Below are 27,570 nucleotides of genomic sequence, written 5' to 3'. Positions count from 1 at the left end.
TTGGATGAAATGGGAGGAGAGCACGCCAGACATAGAACCTTTAATATAAAGAATCCTGACTTGTCTTGTTTTGGACTTGCCAGTAGATGAACTGATTTCTTCACCTATCCTAAAGATCTAAAAGACCTTCATTAGATCACCATTGGGGTGGCACAGTCACTCAGTGGTTAGCACTGCTGCCTCACAGTGCCAGGGACCCATGTTTAATTTCAGCCTTGGGTGACTGTGTGGAGTTTGCACATTCTCCCCATGTCTGCGTGGGTTTCCTCTGGGTGCTCAGTTTTCCTCCCACAGTCCAAAAATGTGTTGGTCAGGTGAATTGGCCACGCTAAATGTTCCATAGTGTTAGGTGCATTAGTCAGAGGGAAATGGGTCTGAGTGGGTTACTCTTTGGAGGGTCAGTGTAGACTTGTTGGGCTGAAGGGCCTTTTTCCGCACTGTAGCGGAATCTGATCTAGTCTGTGTACTCAGAAACAGAAGGCCAGACTTTGAAACCTTGCCATAATTAACCCTCAGCCCCCTCCAAAAACAAATCATCTTCTTACAGTAGATGAGAGCATACTGGTAGTGTCATAATAATTCAAAAGGTCCAGGCTAATACACTGGTGACATGGGCTCAAATCCTGTGACCACTGGTGAAGTGAAGATAGATAGAGGGGTTCTTGATTAGCAAGGGCATCACAGATTACAGAAAGGCAGCAGGAGAATGGGGTTGAGAAATGTATCATCAGTGATCGAATGGTCCAACTCTGCTGCGATATTTTTTCTGACCAAGGTTCTGTCAGACTGACACCACACTACCTCCACTTTGGTTCCAGACCTCTTGAAAGCTAGGTCACATTCAATTGAACTTTTGGTTAGATGTTGTACCTGTACTTGTAGTGCTTTATGTACAGAGATGCCAAGATCCCATTGATTCCTCCACAGTTCTCAATCTCATTAAGAGATTGTTGAAATTTGTCTTTTTGGGATCCACCTGGATGATCTCCCACTTCATAACCTGGATATCCATAGTCTTTCACATACACAGCAGACTGGATTCTCATCAAATGCACTAAGGAGGCATACTCAATCCACAGTTTGTTGCGATTCATGATTTAAAGTGCACATTACACCTAATTAATATCAGCTCCAGTGCTCTTAAATAGTATTACACAAAATCTACAGCTTAGAAACAAGCAGATACTCAATTTGACCCGCCTTCGTCTTTCTTCATCCACAACCATCAGTTAACCCTCTAGTCCTTTCTCCCTCTTGTACATGTCTAGCCTCCACTTAACGCTCACCATCCTCGAAGTAATAATGACTGTCCCATCCAACTTCTTGTTAGCACTTGGTCTTGCTCTTCTTCACTTTGTCTGCTATTGATTTTGTTGTAATTCTTTCATGGGATGTGGGCATGAGTGGCAAATACTTATTGCCTGTCCCTCATTACCATTGGCTTGTTCATTCATTTCAGAAGGGGAGACAAGTGATGATCGTATTACTGTGGGTTTAGAGTCAGATGTGGGCCAGACCAGATAGAAACAGCAGATTTTCTTCTCTTAAAAAAAAGTAGTTTAGATTACTTACAGTGTGGAAACAGGCCCTTCAGCCCAACAAGTCCACACCAACCCTCCAAAGAGCAACCCACCCAGACCCATTCCTCAACATTTACCTCTTGACCTAACACTATGGGCAATTTAGCATGGCCAATTCACCTACCCTGCACATCTTTGGACTGGGGGAGGAAACCCACGCAGACACGGGGAGAATGTGCAAACTCCACAAAGATAGTTGCCAGAGGCGGGAATTGAACCCAGGTCCCTGTTGCGGTGAGGCAGCATTGCTAACCAGTGAAGCAGAAGAATGAACTGATGATCTTTATTATGGCCACCATTATTGAGACCAGTTTTACTAACTTAAACTCCAGCACCTGCATGGTGGTATTGGAATTCATGCTTCCCAGCATTACTCTGTGCCTCTGGATCACGAGTCCAGTGAGATTACTCTATGCCACCATATTCCCCTATAAATTATTCAATCACAATATTTACTCATTGTTGCTAATATTTTGTTGGGAAACACATGCAAAAAATGCTCTTGGAGCATCACGATATCCTCAATAATAAAACAAAAGAAACAAGATTTTTCTGCACTGCCACTTGTTTCTTAATTTCAATTAATCTTCAGAACATGTCACTGGTAAGGCTTGCCCTTTATTGCAAACTCCAATTGTCCCGGACATGATGGTAGCCCTTCCTGAACAACTGCAATAGCAATATAAAAGTAGTGAAAGGCCATTCAGCCCTTCAAGTCTGCTCTGCCCTTCTAGATCATGGTTAATCTACCTTCCATGCCATATGCCCACACAATCCCAATATCCTGCAATATTATTAGCATTTCTCAATCTGCATTGATTATGTTAACTGATTGAGCTTCCACAGCTACCAGGGGTAGAGAATTCAAGATAGTCACCATTCTTTGAGTGAAGAGGTTTCACCTCATCTGAGTGAGGAGAGAACACATGTCCTGCCCCTTATCCTGAAACTGTGCCCCCAGTTCCAAATATCACAGCCCTCAAGGGAAATATTTTTCTAGCATTTACCATGTTGAGCCCTGTAAAGAATTTTGTGTGCTTTGGTGAGATCATCTCTCATACTTCAAAATTCTAAGTCAATACACAGTGTCCTCAATCTTTCAATGCTATTTCAGATGCCAATTAAGAGTCAGCCATGTTGTACTGGAGTCACTCGCAGGAAAACAGGTTTTGATGGGAACCAGACAGCTTCCTGGTTTGGATGACAAAATTAAGGGAAAGCCTACACTGGTGATAACATGCCCACCTAGTAAAAGACTGGCAGTGGGTTTGATACAATGACAACAGCTTGTATTTATATCGCACCTATTAGCATAGTAAACAAGATTCTTGGCAACACTGGATTATCTGACAAACTTTGACAGTGAGTCACTTCTGGAAATACGCGGACAGGTGACCAAAAATGCAGTCAAATGGGTAGAATTCAAGGAATATTTTGGATGAGGAAAGAGACTCACCAAGAGGGAGAGGATTTTAGGAATGGTATTCCAGACCCTGGAACAGCTGATGGCACAAAATACATTTTATCAATTGATAGCAAAACATAAGCTTAGATATTTTTGGACTGTTCAGACCAGTTGTAACACATCGGCGGGACTTGAGCCCAGGCTTCCTGGCCCGGAGATAGGAACACGACTAATCAAACTTCCCTCTTAGCCGCTTAGCTGTAGATGCAGCCACTCCAACATTCTGCCGACATGAATCGTAGCACTGAATTGACGTTCTAGAGGCTGCTGCCAGGCACAGACCTCAGATCAGAGAAGAAAACACCACGAGGGGGAATGCTGCTACTAACATACCACAAGAAACGCTCAGCAAGCCTGACTCAGTACAGTGTGTATCTGTTTTCAATCCAAAGATCTGTGTTGAGCCCAGCACCTTTCTGCTGCGCCACACGCTGTTTTACAAAGCAATTCATTGCTTCATGGAAGATTCAAAGCTTGACTACACAAATTATTGCAAAATTCCCTGATCATAAACAAAAACCCTGCCATATATCAACAACATGAATTTTATCTTCCTTCAGAAGTAGTAATTTCTTTGGACCTTGTACCCATTACAAAGATCACTTAAAAACTCGTCAACGTGCATTAATTATATGCCCGACACTCCCTTTTACATTATCTCTATCAGGAATGGAATTCCAATTACTCAGATTGGAAGAACACCATTCAGACTCACCTGTTGATACTCTCGATTCCCACATTCCTTTACTTTCTGTTGAAGAATACCAATCAGTTTACACAGCACGACTCCATTATCCAACTCTGCCATAAAGTTCTCTGCTCGCACCTCCTTCCCTAGAATACAAATTCCTCGTCTCATTGGGAGAGTTTGAGATAAGAGAACGGGGAGAGAAAGCAACCACAAATTTAAAACCAAACAAAAACATTCTCCAGAGACTTTTTTCTGCCTTGGGTGGAGTAGTGAGGGACTACAGCTAGCTCGTGGGAGGGGAGGGGATTGAAGGGATCAGTACTTAAGATGGCAAGGGAAGGCTTGGGTAGGGAAGGTTAGAGAGGCTCAGCACCCAAGGATGAGTTCACGTCTGCGATGGGTAGTCAGTGCCTCTCCTCCCTAAGCACATCAAATTCTTAGAGGATGTGGAGGGGTCGACACATAGGAGACTTCCCCTGTCTCTAGAGCAAGGTGACAGTCAGGTTGAAGTGATCAGCTCTTAAGACCAAAAGATGGAGGGGGTTTACTCACACAGAGAGCTGCGAAACTTTGGTCTTCACCACCCAAGACAGCTGCACATTCAAGACTGAGCATGATAGATAATTGTACACTAAAGGAACCAAAGTTTCTGGTGTTAAAGTGAGAAAGTGAAATAAAGGTTCGAGGGGCTGGAGTATGCACTGCTGATCTGATGCTGAAGTGAACCTCACCAAGCATCCCACTTAGCCAGATGGACAGGTCTTCCTGCATTGGCACTAGGCTGGCCTCATGCCGCACAGCCAACCACTGATCGTACTGAGTCACATCCGCAAGTCCCGGTCCATGCCTGGGAATCAAAGGGCTTCTGGAGCACGTGGGTGAATCACCGAACCACATCTACAGAAACGAGAGAGAGAGAGAATTTGTAATCAAATATAAGTGGAGGTTCGATGGGCCAGATGGCCCCTATGTGCACTGTAGAGATTCTATGAAATAGCACCATGCACACAGCCTCAACATATCCCAAAATCCCTCCCAGGAAATGAAGGGCATTTAAAAAAAGTGTGTTTACAACTGCAATCTAGGAAAAATAGCAACCATTTTTACATACACACAAATTGCTGGAAAAGCTCGGAGGTCAGGCAACATCTGTGGAAAGAAATCAGAGTTAAGGTTGAGCGACCCTTCCTCAGAACTGTTCTTCCAGTTTTTGCTTCTCATTTACAGCAATCTCCATTTTTTTTTGGTTTTAACCATTATTACACAGCAAGCTTCCAGAATCCCAGCAATGGGATCATGTCACGAAAATCCTTTACATGTTTGTGAGGAAGACTAAATATTAGCGAAGATTTAGATGATAACTCCACTGCTCTTCTGCAGAAGTTTGTGACTGCTAGATACTCCAAGATTACGTTACAGTTTATGGTTGAAAATCACTCTTTCATTCAAGGTAAATGAATGAGAAAGGGACATGCAAACTATTTAGTCTGCTAAATGATAAGAACAAATGGCCTAGTGGTAGTAGGGACAGACTACAGTAAGGTGCTATTGAATTCCACATTTGATTTACCACCTGAAGAGAAAACACAGTAGCTAGCTTTGCCATGAACAGACACAGACTCTTGAACAGCCCAAGCAAAAAACCCTTGACAGCAAGGTAGGAAAAGAGCAGTTGCTGTGAACAGCAGAGAAAAAAGATTGTTCTTTGTTAGTTCAGGCAGAACGCAGGCGAGAGAGCATTCTCTGGCTGAAGAGGCCAGTGGAAATAAGGACATCAAAATACTCAACCCCTGCAAAGCTGGGAGAAACAAATTGATCGGTGTGAGCATTGTTGCCAAAGCCAATTCAGTAATTCAAGAGTCAGAGGGAAAGGATTTGATTTATGACTCAAATGAAGTTTGATAGGTAGGGGAATAAGAGTAACACTGGACTGCTTCTCATTCCTGTAAAGATGATAAATTCTGTAGAGAGTAAAGTATAAAAAATAACTGCAATGTTGGTTCAAGAAACTAATAATGAATATCAGTTACGTATTTTGAGCATGAGTTGCCAACTAAGTAAATGTTTAGAGTCAGAGTCAGAGTGAGATGTACAGCATGGAAACAGACCCTTCAGTCCAACCTATCCATGCCAACTAGATATCCCAACCCAATCTAGTCCCACCTGCCAGCACCTGGCCCATATCCCTCCAAACCCTTCCTATTCATATACCCATCCAAATGCCTTTTAAATGTTGCAATTGTACCAGCCTCCACCACTTCCTCTGGCAGCTCATTCCATACACATCCCATCCTCTGAAAACGTTGCCCCTTCTGGACTCTTGAAAGGGTTCAGAAAAGATTTACAAGGATGTTGCCAGGGTTGGAGGATTTGAGCTCGAGGGAGAGGCTGAACAGGCTGGGGCTGTTTGCCATGGAGCGCCGGAGGCTGAAGGGTGACCTTATAGAGGTTTACAAAATTATGAGGGGCATGGATAGGATAAATAGACAAAGTCTTTTCCCTTAGAGACCAAACATTCTGAAGAAACTCTGCAAGAATGATAGTGGAATGGAAATGTTAACTTTCTCTCTCCAAGATACTGTCAAACCAGAGTTTCTCCAGCATTTCCTATTTTCAGTTCAGATTTCCAGCATTTCTCGTACTTTAACGTTTAGCCAATGTTTATTCTAATTTGTTTGATGCAGTAAAAGCCTTGTCATGTGATCCCTTTACATCCCACCGAGAAATCAAATCTTTTTCAACATTATTAATCTCTGTAGGGATCTTAAGTGCAACAGAACCTTGTGTTTCCATTTGATGGTGTACATGGGGTACAGTTTCATATCTAAACCAAAAAGAAATCAAAATTAAATTTTCTTCACAGAATGGGATATGAAGGTGGGATGAGTGTTCTGGCAGGTGAAGCAAACAGCATAGAGACATGTGGTAGTGAAATAAAGGGAAAAAAATGGAGAGTGAAGACATGGACTGGTGAACGAAAGATCCTACTACTCTGCCAAATATCCAACACAATCTGCTTATTCACAGTAAACATTGGCCAGAACACTAGGGTGACCAACGCGGTTTTTAAAATGATGAGAGGTTTTTCTACATCCGCTCAAGAGGGTGGACAGGTCATTGGTTTAAAAGGCAATACCTCCACCAGCTGTGCACTTTGTTAGTGCTGCAAAGTGACCATCAGCCAAGTTATTTGTTCTTAAATCCCTGTCGCAAAGCCAGAACACTGAACATTCTGACCTAAGGGGTGATAGGACCAGTGAGCTACCGCTGACAACTCTGAGGTAATTCAGACGGAGTAAATAATAACAAAGCTAAAGGTTTCTGGAAGCACACAAGATGGTCAGCATTTTAGAAAAATTAAGTTACAATCTGATTGTTTAAAAAAACCAAGGGTCTTCCATTTCAGACGAGGATAAGGATTCTTTTTCACAAGGTAGAGTGTGTTTGGAACTCTCATCCGCAGACAGCAGTGGAGACAGAGGTCACGGAATGTATTTAAGGCAGAGATACAGGAGATAAGATTCTAGACTAACAACTGTGTCAATGGTTGTCAGAAATAGGCAGGAATACTGACGTGAAGCTACAACCAAATGAGCCAAATTCTAATTAACTGGCATGCAGGGTCATAGGGCCAAATGGCCTGTTTCAGTTGCTGATTTGTATGTTCACATGATCCACTCATGAAAAGTATGCCATCAAATTTAAAAAGAAAAAAAAAATCACAACACATCTGTGACCTGCTGCATATTTTCAATATTCTCCCTTTTCCTCAGCTATGTTAGCTAACTTAACTCTGGACTGTGATGTTTGAACTAAGTGTGGAATGGATAATTATGCTGCAACACCCTATTCCACCTGAAGCTTTGTCAAAATAAATACCAACATTCTGCCCTCAAAACATTTTACATTTAAAAGGTAAAAATCACAATTCATCTATTCTATTAAAAGTAGAATTTTACCTCAAGACCTTTCTTCAAAGCCATTGTTCCTCCTCAACAATTCCAACTCTCACCCTGGAACAAAAAAAAAAGGATGAAACAAATTAACCAAGACATCTCCAGTGGAGTAAGAGAATTAGCGGTTTAAATCCAGTATGCCTGTTCTGCAGAAGAATTCAGCTTTCATTGTTATAAAATCCTCTCCCTCTTCCAGGGTAGTCTTTTTAATGAACTTTAAATGAGACTCATTTCAGGATTTTCCATGTGCTAATGGACAGACTGTACAAAGTCACCTTTTTAAACTCCATCTAGACTTCGGCTACAAAATGGTTAAAATTGCAAAGTCTCCTTTCTTCAAAATCTCCATCCCCACCACCACCACCACCACCACCACATATAATAAGCGGAGACAAATTTAACATAATTGGCAAAACAGAGGGGAGAGGAGGGGCAGTTATGCTGCTCAAACATGCTGCCTGAAAAGGGCAGTGAACACTAACTTAATGGGAACATTCAATAGAATAAATAGCTGAAGGGAGCAGTTTACCAGGGCCTTGGGAAGAGAGGCGGGATGGGAGGTTCATTGGTGTGAGCTTTGAGAGGGCTGCATAGTCAGAGAGATGTACAGCAAAGAAACAGACCCTTCGGTTCAACGTGTCCATGCCGACCAGATATCCCAACCCAATCTAGTCCCACCAGCCAGTATCCAGCCCAAATCCTTCCAAACCCTTCTTATTCATTTACACATCCAAATGCCTCTTAAATGTTGCAATTGTACCAGCCTCCACCACATCCTCTGGCAGCTCATTCCATACACGTACCACCCTCTGCGTGGAAAAGTTGCCCCTTAAGTCTCTTTTATATCTTTCTCCTCTCACCCTAAACCTCTGCCCTCTAGTTCTGGACTCCCCCACCACAGGGTAAATAGGCAAAGTTTTTACTATCATGCCCTGCAATTTTGTAAACTTATTAGGTCACCCCTCAGCCTCCAACGCTGCAGGGAAAACAGCCCCAGCCTGTTCAGCCTCTCCCTCTCGCTCAAATCCTCCATACAGGTATAACAAATCAAATGGCCATCCCAGCGCAGAATGCTACAACGTTTTATTTTAAATTCCACACACCGATTACAATTCATCTTTGGATAAAATGCTGAATTTTCAAGAATAAAGTTGATTTGAGCATACAACATATACCAGTGTTAAGCTCAGGGTTTGCATACAGCTCTGTTTGAGATCAGTGGTTGGACCGATCCCCCCACACATCCCTAAAACAACCACTGAACTTACCAGCATTAAGTTATTTCAGTCTTGATTATAGTTGTCTGCCAAAACACTTTACTAGCAGAGCCTGTTGAAAATCTCTCCAGTCAGCTCACATTGAAAATTCATATGAGAATCCAGTTCCTGATCCTATTCGGCATATTTGCATATGCAAAATAAAGAAAAAAAAACAATGAATGTCACTAGTCTCTTGGGTGGGAAGTGAGTGAATCAAAGGCTGCTCTTTTGGAAACAGTTAACATGCTGCATACTGTAGCGAAGAGGCTCAGGTTCAGATTGACCCGTGGGCTGTCCTGTGTAGTTGACAGTAGGAGTAAATCTTTCCTTCCCGAAGCAACATGCAGAGGAGCACAGTGAACCCTTTGTGTCAGACACCAGCAGAATGAACCCATGCAATCACGGTTTGGTAGAGTAAACAAGGGGAAGGGAGAAGGCCAGAAGACATTGCACTCGACCAAACAAAAGTCTCACTAAAACCAAAGGGGCTGGAGCACAGCCATTGCCAAGAATGGGACAAAGGCAACACATTGTCGAGAGCACACTATTCATGCATAGACAGAAAATGCCAAGTTCAGACATTACAAACATGTTCCTGAAGATGCAGAACAAGAAGCTGCAATAAACATTGATCACAGGCAACAAAAATAACACACCAGACGTTTAACACATGATTCAAACTACAATGTAGTACTTTATTTGTTATTTTCAAAAATGTTATTGAAATGTTTTAGAAGTTCAGTCACCCAATAGAGCATTTTTTGTCTTCAGAATATACTTGTTTATAAAAACAGAGACATAGGCTTAGATTTTATTCATGTGTAACACCACACAGTGTTGCCTTTTAGTTAGATTTGTTTCCTTAACATTTCAGTTCAAAATATTTTTCTGCCACAACTTGCTAGGAGTATGGGGTGATGAGTGTATAGTGGGGACAACAGAGCATCTGGGAGCTTAGTAAATGATGGGACCATCATTATCTCCTTATCCAATGAAATTGGTCAAACTGAGAAAAACAGTGACACTTCAGTTTCAGTTGTAGCTTTCCCAGATAGAGATCATGCAACATGAACAGCAACCCTTCAATTAAAACAGCCTTTCAACAGGTAAGTACCAGTCCATTGTTTCTTTCACTATTGACATACAACTTTTATCATCTGATTTTAATACACCAGACCTTCATGAAGTACAGAGACTTTTTAAAAAAGGACAACAACTGACCCAAAATGGCTGCTATGATCACCTAAACAAACAGCATAACGTTTAGATACAAAGGACATTTCTAAAGCACTGAAACATACTGAAGATATCATATCAGACTCAAACCATTAACATTCATTCTTTCTCGACTAATGTTCTGCAGCCGGACCTGACTTTCTCCAGTAGATTTTTTTTTTCAGATTTCCAGTATCCACAAATGCTTTTTTTTTAAAAAAATATGAAGGACACTGAAGCAGAGATCTGTGTCACCTGGTTGATACAGACCTTTTGGAAGGTTCACGTTGGGATGAAAGATACATGGAGATCATTCAGCTTTAAACAAAAATACAATGATGCCAGACACTAAAATCCACAAAGGAAGTGTAATTTTTTTTCCTCTAAAGTCCCTCCCACACTTGTGTCCCTTAACCTCAACAAAAAACTAGCATCAAGTGAAAATGCAACTTGGAAATGATTATTCACAGGGACTCAAGGGTGCCTGAAAATTTTGCGACTGTTGAAGAAATGCGATGACAGCTGAACAGATTTACGAGAATGATAGCCAGATGTCAGGCGTTAACATGAAATTATATTATAAAAATTAGGCCTGTTTTCTCTAGAATTTGAAGATTAAGAGAGATCTGATCAAAGTCTTCAAGGTATTAAACGGGAAAAGGTGGGGAAGGTTTTATAAAATCATGAATAGGGTAAATAGACAAGGTATTTTCCCTGGGTTGGGCGAAGTCCAGAACTAGAGGGCATAGGTTTATGGTGAGAGGGGAAAGATTTAAAAAAGAGAGACCTAAGGGGCAACTTTTTCATACAAATGGTAGTGAGTGTATGGATTGAGCTGTCAGAGAAAGTGGTGGAGGCTGGTACAATTACAACATTTAAAGTATTGGGAATTCTAGAATTAGGGCATAGTCTGAGAATTAGGGCCAGATCATTCAGGAGACATGTTCGGAAGCATTTGATTGCACAAGAGGACGGTAGGTGTCTGGAAATCTCTTCCACAAATGGCAGGGTGTGCTGGATTAGCTGTTAATTTTAAATGAGACACAAAACTTCCTGCTTAAGAAATAAATTAAGGGATATGGGCCAGAAGCAGGTAGTGGCTTTATGCCACAGATCAGCCATGATCTCACTGAATAGTGGAGAAGTCTCGAGAGGTTGAATGGCCTACTCCCTTTCCTAAGTTCCAGATGAGACTCGGATCATTCTCACAACCCAAGGACATTAAGAACATGAAAGTGCAACTGCCCTCACCTTCCTGGATATACTAGACATCTCCAACCATTCATTACTCATGTGTGGCTGTGTTTGAAGTCATGGTTTCAGAATTTGGGGGTGACAGCAGTAGTTAACAAAATTCCTCTTTCACTCAAAGCTCACTTTGTAATTTGACACATCATTTTAGTTTACTGTGTTAACCCGAGTTGATTCCATTCTCAGGTGACTGTTTTGCAGAGATGCAGTGGTTTGCGTTGAGGTTCATCCTGATTACCTCCATGATGTGACAGTCTGTGCTGTCTGGTCTATTGCCGGAGACAAAAACCAACTGTGCCTGGAAGACCATCAATTCTGTGAAAGGTGCTCTTTGGTCGACCTGAAACTTTTTCTCCCAGAACAAGGAGGGGTGACTGAGATGGGTGGCACGGTGGCTCAGTAGTTTGCACTGCTGCCTCACAGCACCAGGGACCCAGGTTCAATTCCTGCCTCAAGCGACCGTCTGTGTGGAGTTTGCACATTCTCCCCGTGTCAGCGTGGGTTTCCTCCGGGTGCTCTCGTTTCCTCCCACAGTCCAAAGATGTGCAGGTCAGGTGAATTGGCCATGCTAAATTGTCCGTAGTGTTAGGTACATGAGATTAGATTAGATTACTTACAGTGTGGAAACAGGCCCTTCGGCCCAACAAGTCCACACCGACCTGCCGAATCGCAACCCACCCATTCCCCTACATTTACCCCCTTTCACCTAACACTACGGACAATTTAGCATGGTCAATTCACCTGACCTGCACATCTTTGGACTGTGGGAGGAAACCGGAGCACCCGGAGGAAATCCACGCAGACACGGGGAGAATGTGCAAACTCCACACAGTCAATCGCCTGAGGCGGGCATTGAACCCGGGTCTCTGACGCTGTGAGGCATAGTCAGGGGTAAATATATGGTAGGGGAATGGGTTTGGCTGGGTCACTCTTCAAAGGGTCAGTGTGCACTTGTTGGGCTGAAGGGCCTGTTTCCATATTGTACATGATCTAATCTAACCTAACCTAAAGAAATAAGAGTACTCAGTGCAGGCAAGGATGCTGTGTTTCAAAATAGAGGAGTGCACTCCCTTCCTCACCTGGTTGTAATAAGATGCAATTTCATGAAACTGGACGGGGGACTGGGAGAGATCCGTCATTTTCATGATGTTAATGACAGAATTGCACAAAATATTCAGTAATTGTGTAGCATTTCACAATTCTCACCTCAAATTGAGACTTGCACATTGGCAGCACAATTAAACTCACCATCATTGCCCCTTAAATTCTCTGATTGCTGTCTGTGCAAATTTGACATGTGCAAATTGACTCCTATGTTTCCTATATCACAACAGTGATTAATAAAGCTGAAAGCTGTCCAACCGGGGGTAGTGACAACCTTGTAGTGATGTCATTGGAATCCAGAACACCTTGATCATTGATCCAGAGCAGATGGTGAAATTTACATTCTATAAAATGTTTGAACTGAAAGCTAGCCTAACAATAAGCATATAATAAGAGCAGAAATTGCAAGAGAAACTCTGCAGATTTGGCAGTATCTGTGGAAAGAAAGCAGAGTTGATGTTTTGATCCAGTGACCCTCGTTCACCTTTTGAAGAAGGGTCACTAGGCACAAAACATAAACTGGTCTGCCAACATCTGTGGAGTTAAAGTTTCTCCAGCTTTTGTTATCATTTCAGCTCTTCACCATCCACAGTTGTGATTTATTTTAGTGACCACTGTCTATTGTCATCAAAACCAACCTAGCTCACTCCAGTCCTCTAGAAGAGGAAATCTGCCATTCTTATCCACTTTGTTTCATTTCAGACCCACAGAAATGTGGTTGACTCTCAACTGTTATCTGAGCAATTAGAGATGGGTAATCAATGCAGTCCTCGCCAGCAAAGACCACATCCCATATTTTAAAAAATCATTTTTGGAAGGTGGATTTTAAAAGAGAGAGGCAGAAGGATTTTGATTTGATTTATTATTATTGTCACGTATACCTGGGGAGAGAGTGAAAAGTTTTGTTTTGTGTGCAGTACAAGCAAATCATACCATACAAAGTGCATTAGGGTAATCAAACAGACCCAAGAATACAACGTTACAGCTGCAAAGAAGGTGCATAAAGAGTGAGACCAACTTTTAATTCCAAAATTGAGAGATCTATTAGGTCTTTAAGTCTTTTTTTAAAAGAAAGGTCAGTAAGTCATTTGGATAGTGACCTAAATAAGGCAGAATATGCCTGCAGTGATGTCTTGAAAGTTACAATAGATGACTTTTTGATGCACAGAGTAAACAGAACAAAGTCATTAGTTTTGCTTTGACTTCAGAGCAAGAGAGTTTAGGTTTTTATTTTTAAAAATATTGTTGGACCAATCATGGAGTGGATTGCTCCAGCAATTTGTTTGTTTTGGATTTCCAGCATCCATGGATCTTTGGTTTTTTCTTTTGTCAGCTGATGAGAAAAAGAAAGATTAATTCAGAAAGGAGAACAATATTCTTTTAATAGGAGAACTAATTCAGTTCAGTTGGCCATTCACGTCAAGTTCTTTCTCGTCTCGAGTTTCCAAAAGCTTGCATAGCAGTCTTCAAGTAGTTAGAACTAAAAGCCCTGTGAAAGGTTTATGCCAAGTGTAAAATTGTCTCTGCAGTCCACAGTAAAGAAACTGGACAGTACCAGTCAATTGGAAACTTAAGATTGGAGAAGAAATACAATTTCTCTGGACTGGAGTTTCTGTAATGGATACGGTTGGGATACAAGTTGAAACTTGCTCTTTTGCTGTTTGCTGCAAGATCTAACTGTCCGAGATATAGAATTTTTTTGTTTGCTTTTTCATCTTGTGTAATAAACTTGTGTTGTGTAAGAACATCTACAGCCTATTGTGAATATGCTGTGAGTAACCACCATGTTAAGTAAACAAAAACATATCATCTATCAATTCAGGTTTCAGTCTAGGATCTGACTTGTTCTCAGGTGCCAACAGTTGGGATTACACTACATTTCAGAAGTACATCACTGACTCTGAAGTACTTTGGCATGATGATGTTGTAAAAAGGTGCTACTGAAATGCAATTTTGTCTTTTCTGAAGTGCCACACAGAGCTGTGACAGAGAGAAATTCTCTTTGACCAGCTTTCAGACTGGCATTCGTAGGCTTTTTTTCCCAAAAAACAACCGTTCAGCAACAGATTCTGGCCTTGCTGCACTGATTCAGCTGAGGTCATGGAGCAAATTGAGAAATGCCCACAAGGCAGAACATAACAGTCTGAAAAGTTGCTACTCAGATAAGAAAGAAAACAAGTTTTTGCATTTATTTGGGCCTTTCACAACTCCAGGATGTTCCAGTGCTGTACATCCAAGGGAGTTGTTTTGAAGTGCAGTACCTGTACTTCAGTATGCAGCAAATCATTTGCATAATGCAAATTCCCACATATCACAATGTGACAATGATTAGATCAACTGGTTGCTGTTGAACAGGGAGGAAATCCTGCTTATCCTCATGATCACAGCTTTACTTAACAGTGACTGGCATTTCACGCTTTGAATACAATTCAAACCTTAGTAGTCAAACAAGCTGTCTATTAGAATAATCACTCATTATTCACAGAAACCCATCGTCAAACAATACTGACTAATTTGTCAAATAATATAACAAACAAACCACCTCAAAATCAAAGTAACTTTGCCAATATAGTGACTGCAGTATTTTCCTTTTGAATCAAATATGTTTCAAAGTATCCTTCCAAACGTGAATAGATACAGGCCCAGTCTGTCAAGCTTTGCCTCGTAGAATAACTGTCCCAAACCCATGAAGCAGTCAAGCAAGTCTTCCTTGAACTGCACTTACACCTTTTCTTAAATGGGGAGTCCAAAACCTGTCAGTACTCCCAGATGTGATTTCACCACAGTATAAAAATATTGCAAATAATCTCTACTTTGATGTTTATTCCTCCTTGCAATAATCTACAGCATTTCCAATCTCTTGCTGTACCAAATAACACTTTGATCTTTCCCATACCCAGGACTCCCAGATCCCTGAATACCACCGAGTTTCCCTCCATTTAACAATAAATAAGTATTCTTTCCACCTAAGTGGACAAGTTCTTATTCACCCACTTCATATTCCACCTGCCAATTTTTTGCCCAATTACTTACCCATCTGCATTCATTTTGCAGACCCCTTGCATCCTTTTCACAAACCACTTGTCTATCTATCCTCTTATCAGCAAATTTAGCAATCATACATACAGTACTTTCATCCATTTTATTAATAGAATTGAAATAATTGAGACCTCTGTACTGATTTCTGTTGGGCACAACTTGTGAAACAAAAAGTGGCCTAATTATTTCCATCCTTTGTTTCTTGCCAACTAACCAATCTTCTCTCCATGCCAATACATCAGTTAACTTCTCCAAAGAAAAAAAATACATAGAGTCATAGAGATGTACAGCATGGAAACAGACCTTCGGTCCAACCCGTCCATGCAGCCAGGTATCCCAACCCAATCCAGTCCCATCTCCCTCCAAACCCTTCCTATTCATATAACCATCCAAATGCCTCTTAAATGTTGCAGTTGTACCACTTCCTCTGGCAGCTCATTACATACACATACCACCCTCTGAAAACATCGCCCCTTGGGTCTCTTTTATATCTTTCCACACTCACCCTAAATCTATGCCATCTAGTTCTTGACTCCCCGACCACAGGGAAAAGACTTTGCCTATTTACCCTATCCATGCCCCTCAATTTTGTAAACCTCTATAAGGTCACCCCTCAGCCTCTGACACTCCAGGGAAAACAGCCCCAGTCTGTTCAGCCTCTCCCTATCACTCAAAACCTCCAACCCTGGCAACATCCTTGTAAATCTTTTCTGAACCCTTGCATGTTTCACAACATCTTTCCGATAGGAAGGAGACCAGAATTGCACGCAATATTCCAACAGTGGCCTAACCAATGTCCTGTACAGCCACAACATGACCTCCCAACTCCTGTACTCAGTACTCTGACTAACAAAAGAACGGATACTAAACACCTTCATCACTATCCTATCGACCTGTGACTCCACTTTCAAGGAGCTATGAACCTGCATTCCAAGGTCTCTTTGTTCAACAACACTCCCTAGGACCTTACCATTAAGTGTATAAGTCCTGTGAAGATTTACTTTCCCAAAATGCAGCACCTCACATTTATCTGAATTAAACTCCATCTGCCACTTCTCAGCCCATTGGCCCATCTGATCCAGATCCTGTTGTAATCTGAGGTAACCCTCTTTGCTGTCCACTACACCTCCAATTTTGGTGTTATCTGCAAACTTACTAACTGTACCTCTTATGCCTGCATCCAAATCATTTATGTAAATGACAAAAGTAGAGGGCCCAGCATCGATCCTTGTGACACTCCACTGGTCACAGGCCTCCAGTCTGAAAAACAACCCTCCACAACCACCCTCTGTCCTCTACCTTTGAGCCAGTTCTGTATCCAAATGGCGAGTTCTCTCTGTCTTTTATGAGATCTAACCTTGCTAACGAGTCTCCCATGGGGAACCTTGTCGAACGCCTTACTGAAGTCCATATAGATCACATCTACTGCTCTGCCCTCATCAATCTTCTTTGTTACTTCTTCAATAAACTCAGTCAAGTTTGAGAGACATGATTTCCCACACACAAGGCCATGATGACTATTCATAAATCTGTCCTTGCCTTTCCAAATTCATGTACATCCTGTCCCTCAGGATTCCCTCCAACAACGTGCCCACCACCGACTTCAGGCTCACTGGTTCATAGTTCCCTGGCCTGTCCTTGCCACCCTTCTTAAACAATGGCACTAAGTTAGCCAACCTCCAGTCTTCCAACACCTCACCTGTGACTCTCAATGATATGAATATCTCAGCAAGAGGCCCAGCAATCACTTCTCTAGCTCCCCAGTGTTCTAGGGTACACCTGATCAGGTCCTGGGGATTTATCCACCTTTACAAGTTTCAAGACATCCAGTGCTTCCTCCTCTGTAATCTGGACATTTTGCAAGATGTCACCATTTATTTCCCTATAGTCTATATCTTCCATATCCTTTTCCACAGTAAATACTGATGCAAAATATTCATTTAGTATCTCCCCCATTTTCTGCAGCTCCACACAAAGGCCACCTTGCTGAACTTGGAGGGGCCCTATTCTCTCCCTCGTTACCCTTTTGTCCTAATGGATGGGTAAAAACCCTTTGGATTCTTCTTAATTCTATTTGCCAAAGCTATCTCATGTCCCCTTTTTGCCCTCCTGATGTCCCTCTTATGTATACTCCTACTTCCTTTATACTCTTCTAAGGATTCACTCGATCTATCCTGCCTATACCTGACATATGCTTTCTTTTTCTTAACCAAACCCTTACTTTCTTTAGTCATCCAGCATTCCCTACACCTACCAGCTTTTCCTTTCACCCTAACAGGAATATACTTTCTCTGGATTCTCATTACCTCATTTCTGAAGGCCTCCCATTTTCCAGCCATCCCTTTACCTGCAAACATCTGCCCCCCAAATCAGCTTTCAAAAGTTTTTGCTTAATACCGTCAAAATTGGCCTTTCTCCAATTTAGAACTTCAACTTTTAGATCTGGTCTATCCTTTTCCATCACTATTTTAAATCCAATAGAATTATGATCGCTGGCCCCAAAGTGCTTCCCAACTGACACCTCAGTCACCTGCCCTGCCTTATTTCCCAAGAGTAGGTCAAGTTTTGCACCTTCTCTAGTAGGTACATCCACATACTGAATCAGAAAATTGTCTTGTACACACTTAACAAATTCCTCTCCATCTAAACCCTTAACACTATGGCAGTCCCAGTCTATGTTTGGAAAGTTGAAATCCCTACCATAACCACTATTATTCTTACAGAAAGCCGACTATTAGGGGGTCTATAATATAATCCCAATAAAAGGTGATCATCTCTTATTTCTCAGTTCCACCCAAATAACTTCCCTGGATGTATTTCCAGGAATATCTTCCCTCAGCACAGCTGTAATGCTATCCCTTATCAAAAACACCACTCCCCTCTTCTCTTGACTCCCTTTCTATCCTTCCTGTAGCATTTGTATCCTGGAACATTAAGCTGCCATTCCTGCCCATCCCTGAGCCATGTTTCTGTAATTGCTATGATATCCCAGTCCCATGTTCCTAACCATGCCCTGAGTTCATCTGCCTTCCCTGTTAGTCCCTTTGCATTGAAATAAATGCAGTTTAATTTATTCGTCCTACCTTGTCCCTGCTTGCCATGACTGTTTGACTCGCTTCTGTTCTCAACTGTACCAGTCTCAGATCAATCTCTTTCCTCACTATCTCCCAGAGTCCCACCCCCCCACCCCACTAGTTTAAATCCTCCCAAGCAGTTCTAGCAAATTTCCCTGCCAGTATATTAGTCCCCTTCCAATTTAGGTGCAATCCTTCCTTCTTGTACAGGTCACTTCTACCCCAAAAGAGATTCCAATGATCCAAAAATGTGAATCCTTCTCCCATACACCAGCTCCTCAGCCATGCATTCATCTGCTCTATCCTCCGATTCCTGCCCTCACTAGCTCGTAGCACTGGGAGTAATCCAGATATTACTACCCTTGAGAGCCTCCTTTTTAAATTTCTGCCTAACTCTCTGTAATCTCCTTTCAGAGTCTCAACCTTTTCCCTTCCAATGTCGTTGGTTCCAATGTGGACAATGACCTCTTGCTGGCCCCTCTTCCCCATGAGAACATTCTGCACCCTCTCTGAGACATCCTTGATCCTAGCACCAGGGAAACAACATATCATTCTGCTTTTTCTCTGCTGGCCACAAAAACGTCTGTCTGTACCTCAGACTACAGAATCCCCTAACACAATTGATCTCTTGGAAGCCTATGTACCCCGTGTTGCATTCGAGCCAGTCTGAATACCAGAAACTTGGCTGTTCGTGCTACGTTCCCTTGAGAATCCATCACCCCCTACATTTCCAAAACAGCATACTTGTTTGAAATGGGTATATCCACAAAAGATTCCTGCCCTAGGTGCCTACCTCCCTTACCCTTCCTGGAGTTAACCCATCTATGCTACTGTATCTGAGACTTTCCCCCCTTCCAAAACTGCCATCCATCACATACTGTAGTAAGTTCCTTATCGCTTCTAACCGTCTGTTCAACCGATCCACTCGATCTGATAAGATTCGCATCTAACAGCATTTATGGCAGATATAATCTGCAGTAACCCTTAAACTCCCTTTAGATTCCCACATCTGACAAGATCAGATATCACTGTACTTAAGGCCATTTTTGCTCCTTCACTATCTGCAGACCCAGAAATAACACCATCTTACTCCTCTACAAGACACTGTCCCAGGTTAAATTAATAGTTATGGCTTATATTTTAAAGTTTAATCAACAGACATATCTCCAAAATCAATCAAGAACGAACCCACTTTACTCACTACTGCAGCCTGTTGTGCACACAGAAATCAACGATTAACGTATCTGACTGTGCTATGAACTTCGCCCAAACAGGTTCCTCCAAGATTAGTTGTGAATTTCACTTAATTTTCCCAGACGCACTCTGATGTCTAGTGATATATGCATTCATAAACAGCAAAGGCAGTAACTGTGCAGGTGTCTCTCTCTCTCCTGCACTGACCTCACCATGTGCTTCCTTTGTCTGCTTTTCTCCCTTTTAAAACTGCTGCTGTTTTGACTTTTTTTTTCCCCCCCCCCAAAGTTCCAAAACAATGCAACAGCATATAAAACAGTAATTGCTGCTCCTGGAGTTTGAGGAAAATCACCTCCAGCACCTAAAATACCTCCAAAAAAAAAAAAAAGGAGCAGCTGTTACAGCCAGAAATTTTTCCCACCCTCCATCTTGGATTTCCCAGAAGTGAATACTCATTCTGTGCAGTAATCTTTGATGTGGCACCTTGTCAAATACCTTCCCAAAGTATACACTCCAAAGCCTGCCTTCTACATAGCTTACTGCTTCTTCAAAAACCCTAAATTAGTCAAAGCTGATACCCATCACAAAACCCCTTTAATTCTGCATGATTGCCTTATGATCTTCCAAGTGCCTTATTATAAATTTCCTCAATAACAGATTCTCCCAGCTTTCCATGGCAGACATTAGACCTATAGTTTCATGCTTTGTCTGTCTCCTTCTTTGAACAGAAGGGTAAACACTTGCTATTTCCCAATATCATTCTTCATTTGAGATTCTGAAAGATCCAATGGCTCAAGTGGTTTGGGATTCTAAGGGGCTAACAAGATAGCTATACCAATTTGTTGGCACATGCACAATGGGCTGAATAGCTTCCTTTGGCACTTTATCATATGATTCTAATACATCAGTTTTATAAATTACCTCAAACAGCTTTCAAAACAAGTCAATATATTCTTGGCCACCAGCTAGAAGGACAGAAACAGTAGATGCATTTACCTGCAAGGTCCCTTCCAAAGCCCACACCATTCTAACTTGGAACTATAATCATTCGTTCACTGTCACTAGGTCAAACTCCTGGAACACTCTCCCAAACCATGGACCTATGCTACATGGACTGCATCAGTTTGAGGCAGAGGTTCACTGTCATATTCAGGAGGGCAATCAGATGGGCAAATGCCAGCGAGATCAACAATACATCTCTCGGTGCTACATCTGGGCCACTTTGCACCTTCCTAAATTAAGCCTTCCATTGTGTACTGTCAAAACTGAAAAAAGCTGATCTATAGTTGAAATGCAGGTCACATATGCTGTCATAACCAGATAGAGATGTACAGCACAGAAACAGACCTTTTGGTCCAACTCATCCATGCCAACCAGATTCATCTAGTCCCATTTGCCAGCATTTGGTCCATATCCCTCTAAACCCCTCATATACCTGTTCAGATGACTTTTAGATGCTGTAATTCTACTAGACAACACCATTTCCTCTGGTAGCTCACTCCATACAAGCACCACTCTGCGTGAAAAAGGTGCCCCTTCGGTCCCTTTCAAATCTTTCTCCTCTCACCTATGCCTTCTAGTTCTGGACTTCTGCCACCCAGGGAAGAGACCTTGTGTATTTACCCCAGCCATGCCCCTCATGATTTTATAAACCTCTAAGATCACCCCTCAGCCTCCAATCCTCTAGGGAAAATTAGCCCCAGCTTATTCAGCCTCTCCCTATAGTTCAAATCCTCCAACACTGGCAATATCCTTGTACAAAGTTAGAAGTCACGCAACACCAGGTTATCTAATAGGTTGTTTGGAAGCACTAGCTTTTGGAGCACTCTGTACGAAAACCTGATTTCTAACTTTGTACACCCCAGTCCAACACCAGCACCTCCAAATCATAACATCCTCAAAATCTTCTCTGAACCTCTCGCTAATTTTCATTAGCCAAAGAAACATTAACCTTGCACAGGCATTTAACAAATTCAGGATCATTCCCCTGAAAAGTATCAAGGAAAATTAAGTGTATTTTGAAGATCACAGCCATGCAGAAAACAAAAGCATTCGACTTACAGAAGAGACAGCCCAGAAATAGACAACTAGCCTATTGGTCGATAGCAGAATAGATGATCTACATAAGAATCCTCCATTCCAGTTTCATCTCATCCCATCAACATTCTCTCCTGTATTAAATCCAATGTTTAAGTGAGATAGATTTTTGATTGGCAAGTGAGGCAAGGGCTATGAGATGCAGGTATGAAAGTGGAGTTGAGGCCACAATCAGATCAACCATGAATAGTGCAGCAAGCTAGAAAGGCTAACTGGCCTAGTCCTGCTCTCATCACTAAATCTAAAATAGCTATGATCTTGAAATATACACAGTGGTAAACTTCCAGGAATTTGACAAAACCAAGAGCGGAGTATTCATGTGCAATTGAATGCATGCCATGGATTCAACTTTATAATCCTCACTTTAAAGCCTAGCAATTCGCCATGGCCTGTGAAATCTCCATCATGACGTATTGAGGAAGAGTCTTACATTCACAAATCAACTCAGGATATCCCAAAAAAAAAAGAGTAGAAAATAGTCAGTAGACCATTCGCCTCTTCAAGCCGACTCTGTTGTTCAATATGATCGTAGCTAGTCATCCATCTCAGTAGCTCTATGCTACTCTCTCCCCACCCCCACCCTCCTCTAGCTTATCTCTCCATGCTTCAGGCTCACTGCCTTTATTCCTGATGAAGGGCTTTTGCCCGAAACGTTGATTTCGCTGCTCGTTGGATGCTGCCTGAACTGCTGTCCTCTTCCAGCACCACAGTATCCATCTCAGTAGCCTGTACCAGCTTTCTCCCCACATGCTTGGATCTTAGCCCTAAGAACCCATATATATGATCCCTTCTTAAATATTTAACATTTTGGCCTCAATCACTTTGTGTTAGAGAATTCTACACACTCACCACTCTCTGGGTGAAGAAATCTTCCTATCTCCATCCTAAATAGATTGTACACCCTGTATCCTCAGACTGGGCCCCTGGCTCTGCACTTCCAGGTCAATCAGATTTTTTTTTGCATTTACCCTATCTTGTCTTGTTAGAATTTTATACGTTTCCACCAAATCCCATCTCACTCTTCAAAACACCAATGAATATTGCCCTAACCAATCAAATCTCTCTTCAAACATCAGTACTGCCATACGAGGAGTCAGCCTGGTAAACCTTTGTTGCACTCCCTCCAAAGCCAGAACATCCTTTCTCAAATAAAGGAGACCAAAACTCCACACAGTACTCAAAGTCTGAGCTCACCAATGCCAAAAAACAATTGGCTGTATAGTCACTATTGCAATGTGGGAAGCATCATCTCATCCACATATAGCGAGCTCTTACAACCAACAACCTGTTCTCATGACCTTGTCTGAGGGATAAAATAAGGTCCAGGATAACATGGAAAATACACCTTCTCTTCAAAAGGAGCGGCATGGAACCTTTAACCACCAACTAAGAGGGCAGACAAGGTCACATCTCAAAGACAGCACCTCAAAGTACCACATTCTGACATCACTGAACTGAAGTGTCAGTCTGCACTTTGCACTCAATTTTATGAAAACATTTGAACCCCATAGCATTCAGTTAGATTAGTGCTATCCACTGAGCAAAGGCGGACAATAGAGCACATCCTGAGTCTAAACCCATCAATACAGCTCACAATATCTCACATCATTGAAAACATTCACCAAAATGCATTTAAAATGTCAGGGAAATTTATATTTGTGAATGTTGAAGTTATGAAAAAAAGAGAAATTAATATTTCTGTGCACCACACACAATACAACAAACTTGAAGTAAATTAGATTCTCCCAACTTGCCTGGATTAATGCAGTTCCAACAACACAAGATGCTTGGCACCATCCAGAACAAAGCTGCTCGCTTGATTAGCACCACATCCATAAGCATCCACTCCCTCCACTAATGTTCAGTAGCAATCGTGTGTACGATCTACATGATGCACTGCAGGAATTCACCAAAGATCCTTCCACAGCACCTTCCAAACCCATGACCATCTAAAAGTAAAGGGCAGCAGGGCTTTCAATCACAACCTCTGACTCAAGTGAGGGAAACTGCTCCTCATTGAGCCAGCATGCCACCTATGATTACAACACGTGTTTATTTTCATTCCTATCCCAATAGACAAACATTATATGCTCTTGAACAATTCTGTCTTTTGTCACAGTAGATTGGGAGTGGCTAGGCTACAGGCAAATTTGTTGTTCCACGGACGAACAAACGTGACTCATTTTTGTAATGACGACAACCAGAAGAATGTTCAAGTTCCTTTTTTCAAAAATAAATTCTTAGCTGTTTGAGAAGGAGAAAGATCCAAGTGCACAAAACTGAAGAACAGAACAAAGTGTATGCACCTTGATACATGCTTAAGGAAACAAGTCTTTCTGCATGGGTTAATTGAAATCTGGAACTTTTTGCACTGATTAGTGTTATATTCTCATTGGTTTGTTCAAACCCCTCCATGACCTCAGCCCTCCTGTCAGTAACTTCATACCCGACAAGCTTCTAAGGTATTTGCATTCTACCAATTTTGACTACTGGAGGATGCCTGATTTCAATCACTCCAAAATTAGCAGCTGCACTTTAATTGCCTGAGCCCTAAACATTCAAATTCCCTGTCCACCTCTCTCTCTTCCCTCTTTAGAGATTTTAAATCTACTTCATTAACCTGGTCAAACAGCTCGTACGGTTTTGTTTTTAAAAGACAGACTTTCCCTGTAAACTAATCTGTTCAATATAATACACAGGAGTGAAGGGACAAAAGCGTTTTTAAAAAAAAACAATCAGCAAAAGACAATTTCCATTTGATCCTGGACTATACACAATGAACTTAGTTAATTTTTGATTTATTGGCAGCCATATACAACAGTGAACACTGAACAGGAGGCATGACTGAAACTTGGCAAGAACTGAAATGCTATTGCATCACATCAACCTGACTGCGATAATTTTGTGTTGTGTTTAGTAACCATTAATGGGTACAGAATGCCCAATTAACAAAATATGCCTGCTTGGCACATCACAGTACATGGTCTGTCACAGCATTTAACACAGTACAAAAGTACTCAAGTATTTAACGAAGACTGTACCTTGCAATACGCAGGAAAGGTCTGCAGCATGATTTTCCAACTCTCAAATCCAGACTTTGAATAGCAATTAACCTCTGAATGAGATCATCCAACTTTCACTTATCAACTGAAGTGCTGTAGCCTGCATATAGGCAATCGAACACTGTTCATATTCAAAAAGATTTGAAGCTGTCAAATTCCCTATCCTACAGAGCTCTGCATGCTCAGTTGTTGCATATATTTAGTACTGAGATCAATGGATTTTGAACACTGAAGGAATTTGGAGATATAGGAATGAGACAGGAAGGCGGATTCGGGCAGCTCATTATCTTGAACTTATCAAATGGTGAAGCAAGGGGTCTAGTGGTCTCTTCCAGCCCCTACTTTTTCTATTCCAAAACAACACTGTCTTGCATCTGTATTTGGGGCAAGACTGGCTCATTAATCACTGGAGTCACGTCCCTGAGTATTGGAATTTAAATTTCAACAAATAAATTAAATCTGCAATGTAAAGCCAGTTTGAATCCAACTGTAATGGCAGATAGAAATGACTCAGATGTTTACAAGAACCTGGTCCATTAATACACTTTAATGAAGGAAAACTGCTGTCCTTACCTCATCTGACTACCTGTGACTTCACACTCACAACACTGATTACTCCTAAACGCACTCAAATGACTGAGCAAACTACTCCATTCAAGGGCAACTGGGGATGAGCAACAAATATTGGCCTTGCCAGTGACTCTCATATCCTAAGAAAGAAAGAAAATAACTTCATTCCTTTAAAATGGTAAAAGTCCCAATGTTCTTCATAGGTGCCTAATCAGAAATAGTTTGACACCAAAGCACAAAAGTAGACTGTTAGCTCAAGTGACCAAAAGCTGAGGAAAAGAGTATAAAAGGAGTAAAACTTCACAAGTGACGATCTAGGGTCAGAGTGAAAGAGGACTTTCTGTTCATTCTAAAATCCACATGGTTTACCCCACTGCATTCAAAAGGCAGTCACAACACAAGCTCCTTTTAAGTAGCTTTATATTTCAAATGCAAAGTATTGATTTTTGAGGAACCCAAGTTTGGGAACTTGAGTTAGTAGAGGGAGATGTATAAGCAATCAGGAAATTGTACAAATTTCAAGATCTAACTTTGTCTATTATGACATTATCAACTGAAAAGAAGAAACTTAAGAAATTTAAAATATCACAGAGGATAGCAGATGTAAAAATATTTAGACAGATTTACAGCACTCTAAAAGCCACAAACTTAATTGCACTAATAGGGCATGGATAGGCACTAGAATGCAATTTTAACATTCATTTGAAATATAATGTTTTGCTGCTTGATACAACTATCCCCCGCTCAGCCTTTGTGCAGCTTCATCTTCACTATTAGACCTTTCCTCATACCCCCCAGCCTTGCCCAGTAAAAGCCCATCCATCCCTTCTCACCCCTTGCTCTCAATGTCAATGTCACTGTTATCCACTTGTTGCCTGCTCTTCAGTGTTTCAAATTCACAAATCCATGATAACAAGGCTCAACCTCACCTTTCTTTTCTCTATTCTACATTTCAACTCCTAAATCTGTGCCAGCTCAAACACAAACACAGTTGGCCTGACTGGCATCACCCAGTGTTGGAGCTTCACTACAGCTTCAATCCCACAAGTAATAGATTGGAAATTGCAAGACGGAGTACCTACTCCGCACCCAGGCATATCCACAGCAGTCCTCCATCCCTTATACCCCTCTAACCCTCTGCATTCCTAACCCCTCTAGCCATCTTATAAACTCCCCTGTACCCCATCTAGCCCCTGGACCCTCATTATCCTACTGCAATTCTTCTGCATTCAATCTGTAAACCTTATACCCTCCCTGCACTTGCTTTAAACCCCTGTATCATTCCATACGCACTCTACCCTCCTTTTATGCCTTCAAATCACTTTGTACTTGTCTTTACTAAACTTATATCTTCCGCCGTATCTGCTACAACCCTCCCCATATCCACATTAATCCCCAAATAACCTCACTATATCCACATAACTCCAAATAACCTCACTACACCCATATTAATCGCCAAATCACGTCATTATATCCACGTTAACCCCCATACGACTTCTCTGTATTTACTAAAACCTGTGTACCTTCCTACATATCCATTTCCGACCACCTCCTGCTCTCCACCGTACCATCCTGAACCCCCCAGGTAACTTCACCTGTAGCGTTTATAGTAACTCCATCCCGGGGAGCGGCAGAAACTTTGTCTCTAAAATGTAACGAGAGAAAGAGACAAAGTATCACCTGAAGATCCGCCAGTGGCCGCGCTACCCGGCTCCTCCAGGGTCCTGCTGTCCTCCCGCCCTACTCCGGACTGGATAATCCCTCACTACCCACCCTCCTGTCAGTTTGGACTGGGCTAGACTCCCCTGGAGTCCTCCCTCCCACGCACCTCATTCATTGCTGAACCGCCCTTGATCCGGCAGAAAGCGCTATTCGAATTAGCCAATAACAACGCGAGCTTCGGCGAGTGGGTGTGGTTTATAGAGGGGGCGGGGCATCATTGAAAGAAGGCAGTGTCTCCACATTTCCAAACAGTGTCACGAGGGATTCTAAAGTACAGACACTGCACAAATA

General features: G+C 41.8%; 1 protein-coding gene across 7 annotated transcripts in view; it reads right to left on the bottom strand.

Annotated features, from left to right (window-relative positions):
* The window catches only part of LOC140457920 (GAS2-like protein 3), a 49,959-nt gene extending 22,591 nt beyond the window's left edge, over nt 1-27,368 (bottom strand). The window contains exons 1-5 of one of the 7 annotated variants that reach the window (XM_072551713.1): nt 27,238-27,368; nt 8,961-9,083; nt 7,696-7,749; nt 4,468-4,633; nt 3,761-3,879 (exon numbers count right to left, since the gene is read on the bottom strand). In XM_072551713.1, the coding sequence (XP_072407814.1) occupies nt 3,761-3,879; nt 4,468-4,633; nt 7,696-7,719 (309 nt within the window). In that variant the 5' untranslated portion in view covers nt 7,720-7,749; nt 8,961-9,083; nt 27,238-27,368. Of the gene's footprint in view, nt 1-3,760; nt 3,880-4,467; nt 4,634-7,695; nt 7,750-8,960; nt 9,084-9,205; nt 9,452-25,560; nt 25,668-27,080; nt 27,100-27,152 lie in introns of those variants that run through there. The other 6 variants (XM_072551714.1, XM_072551717.1, XM_072551715.1 and 3 more) reach the window with 6 other exon arrangements.
* Nucleotides 27,369-27,570: the final 202 nt, after the last annotated feature.

This window comes from Chiloscyllium punctatum, chromosome 32 (assembly GCF_047496795.1).
Source record: "Chiloscyllium punctatum isolate Juve2018m chromosome 32, sChiPun1.3, whole genome shotgun sequence".
Taxonomy (NCBI): Eukaryota; Metazoa; Chordata; class Chondrichthyes; order Orectolobiformes; family Hemiscylliidae; genus Chiloscyllium; species Chiloscyllium punctatum.
This window is presented reverse-complemented; position numbering and strand designations above follow the sequence as displayed.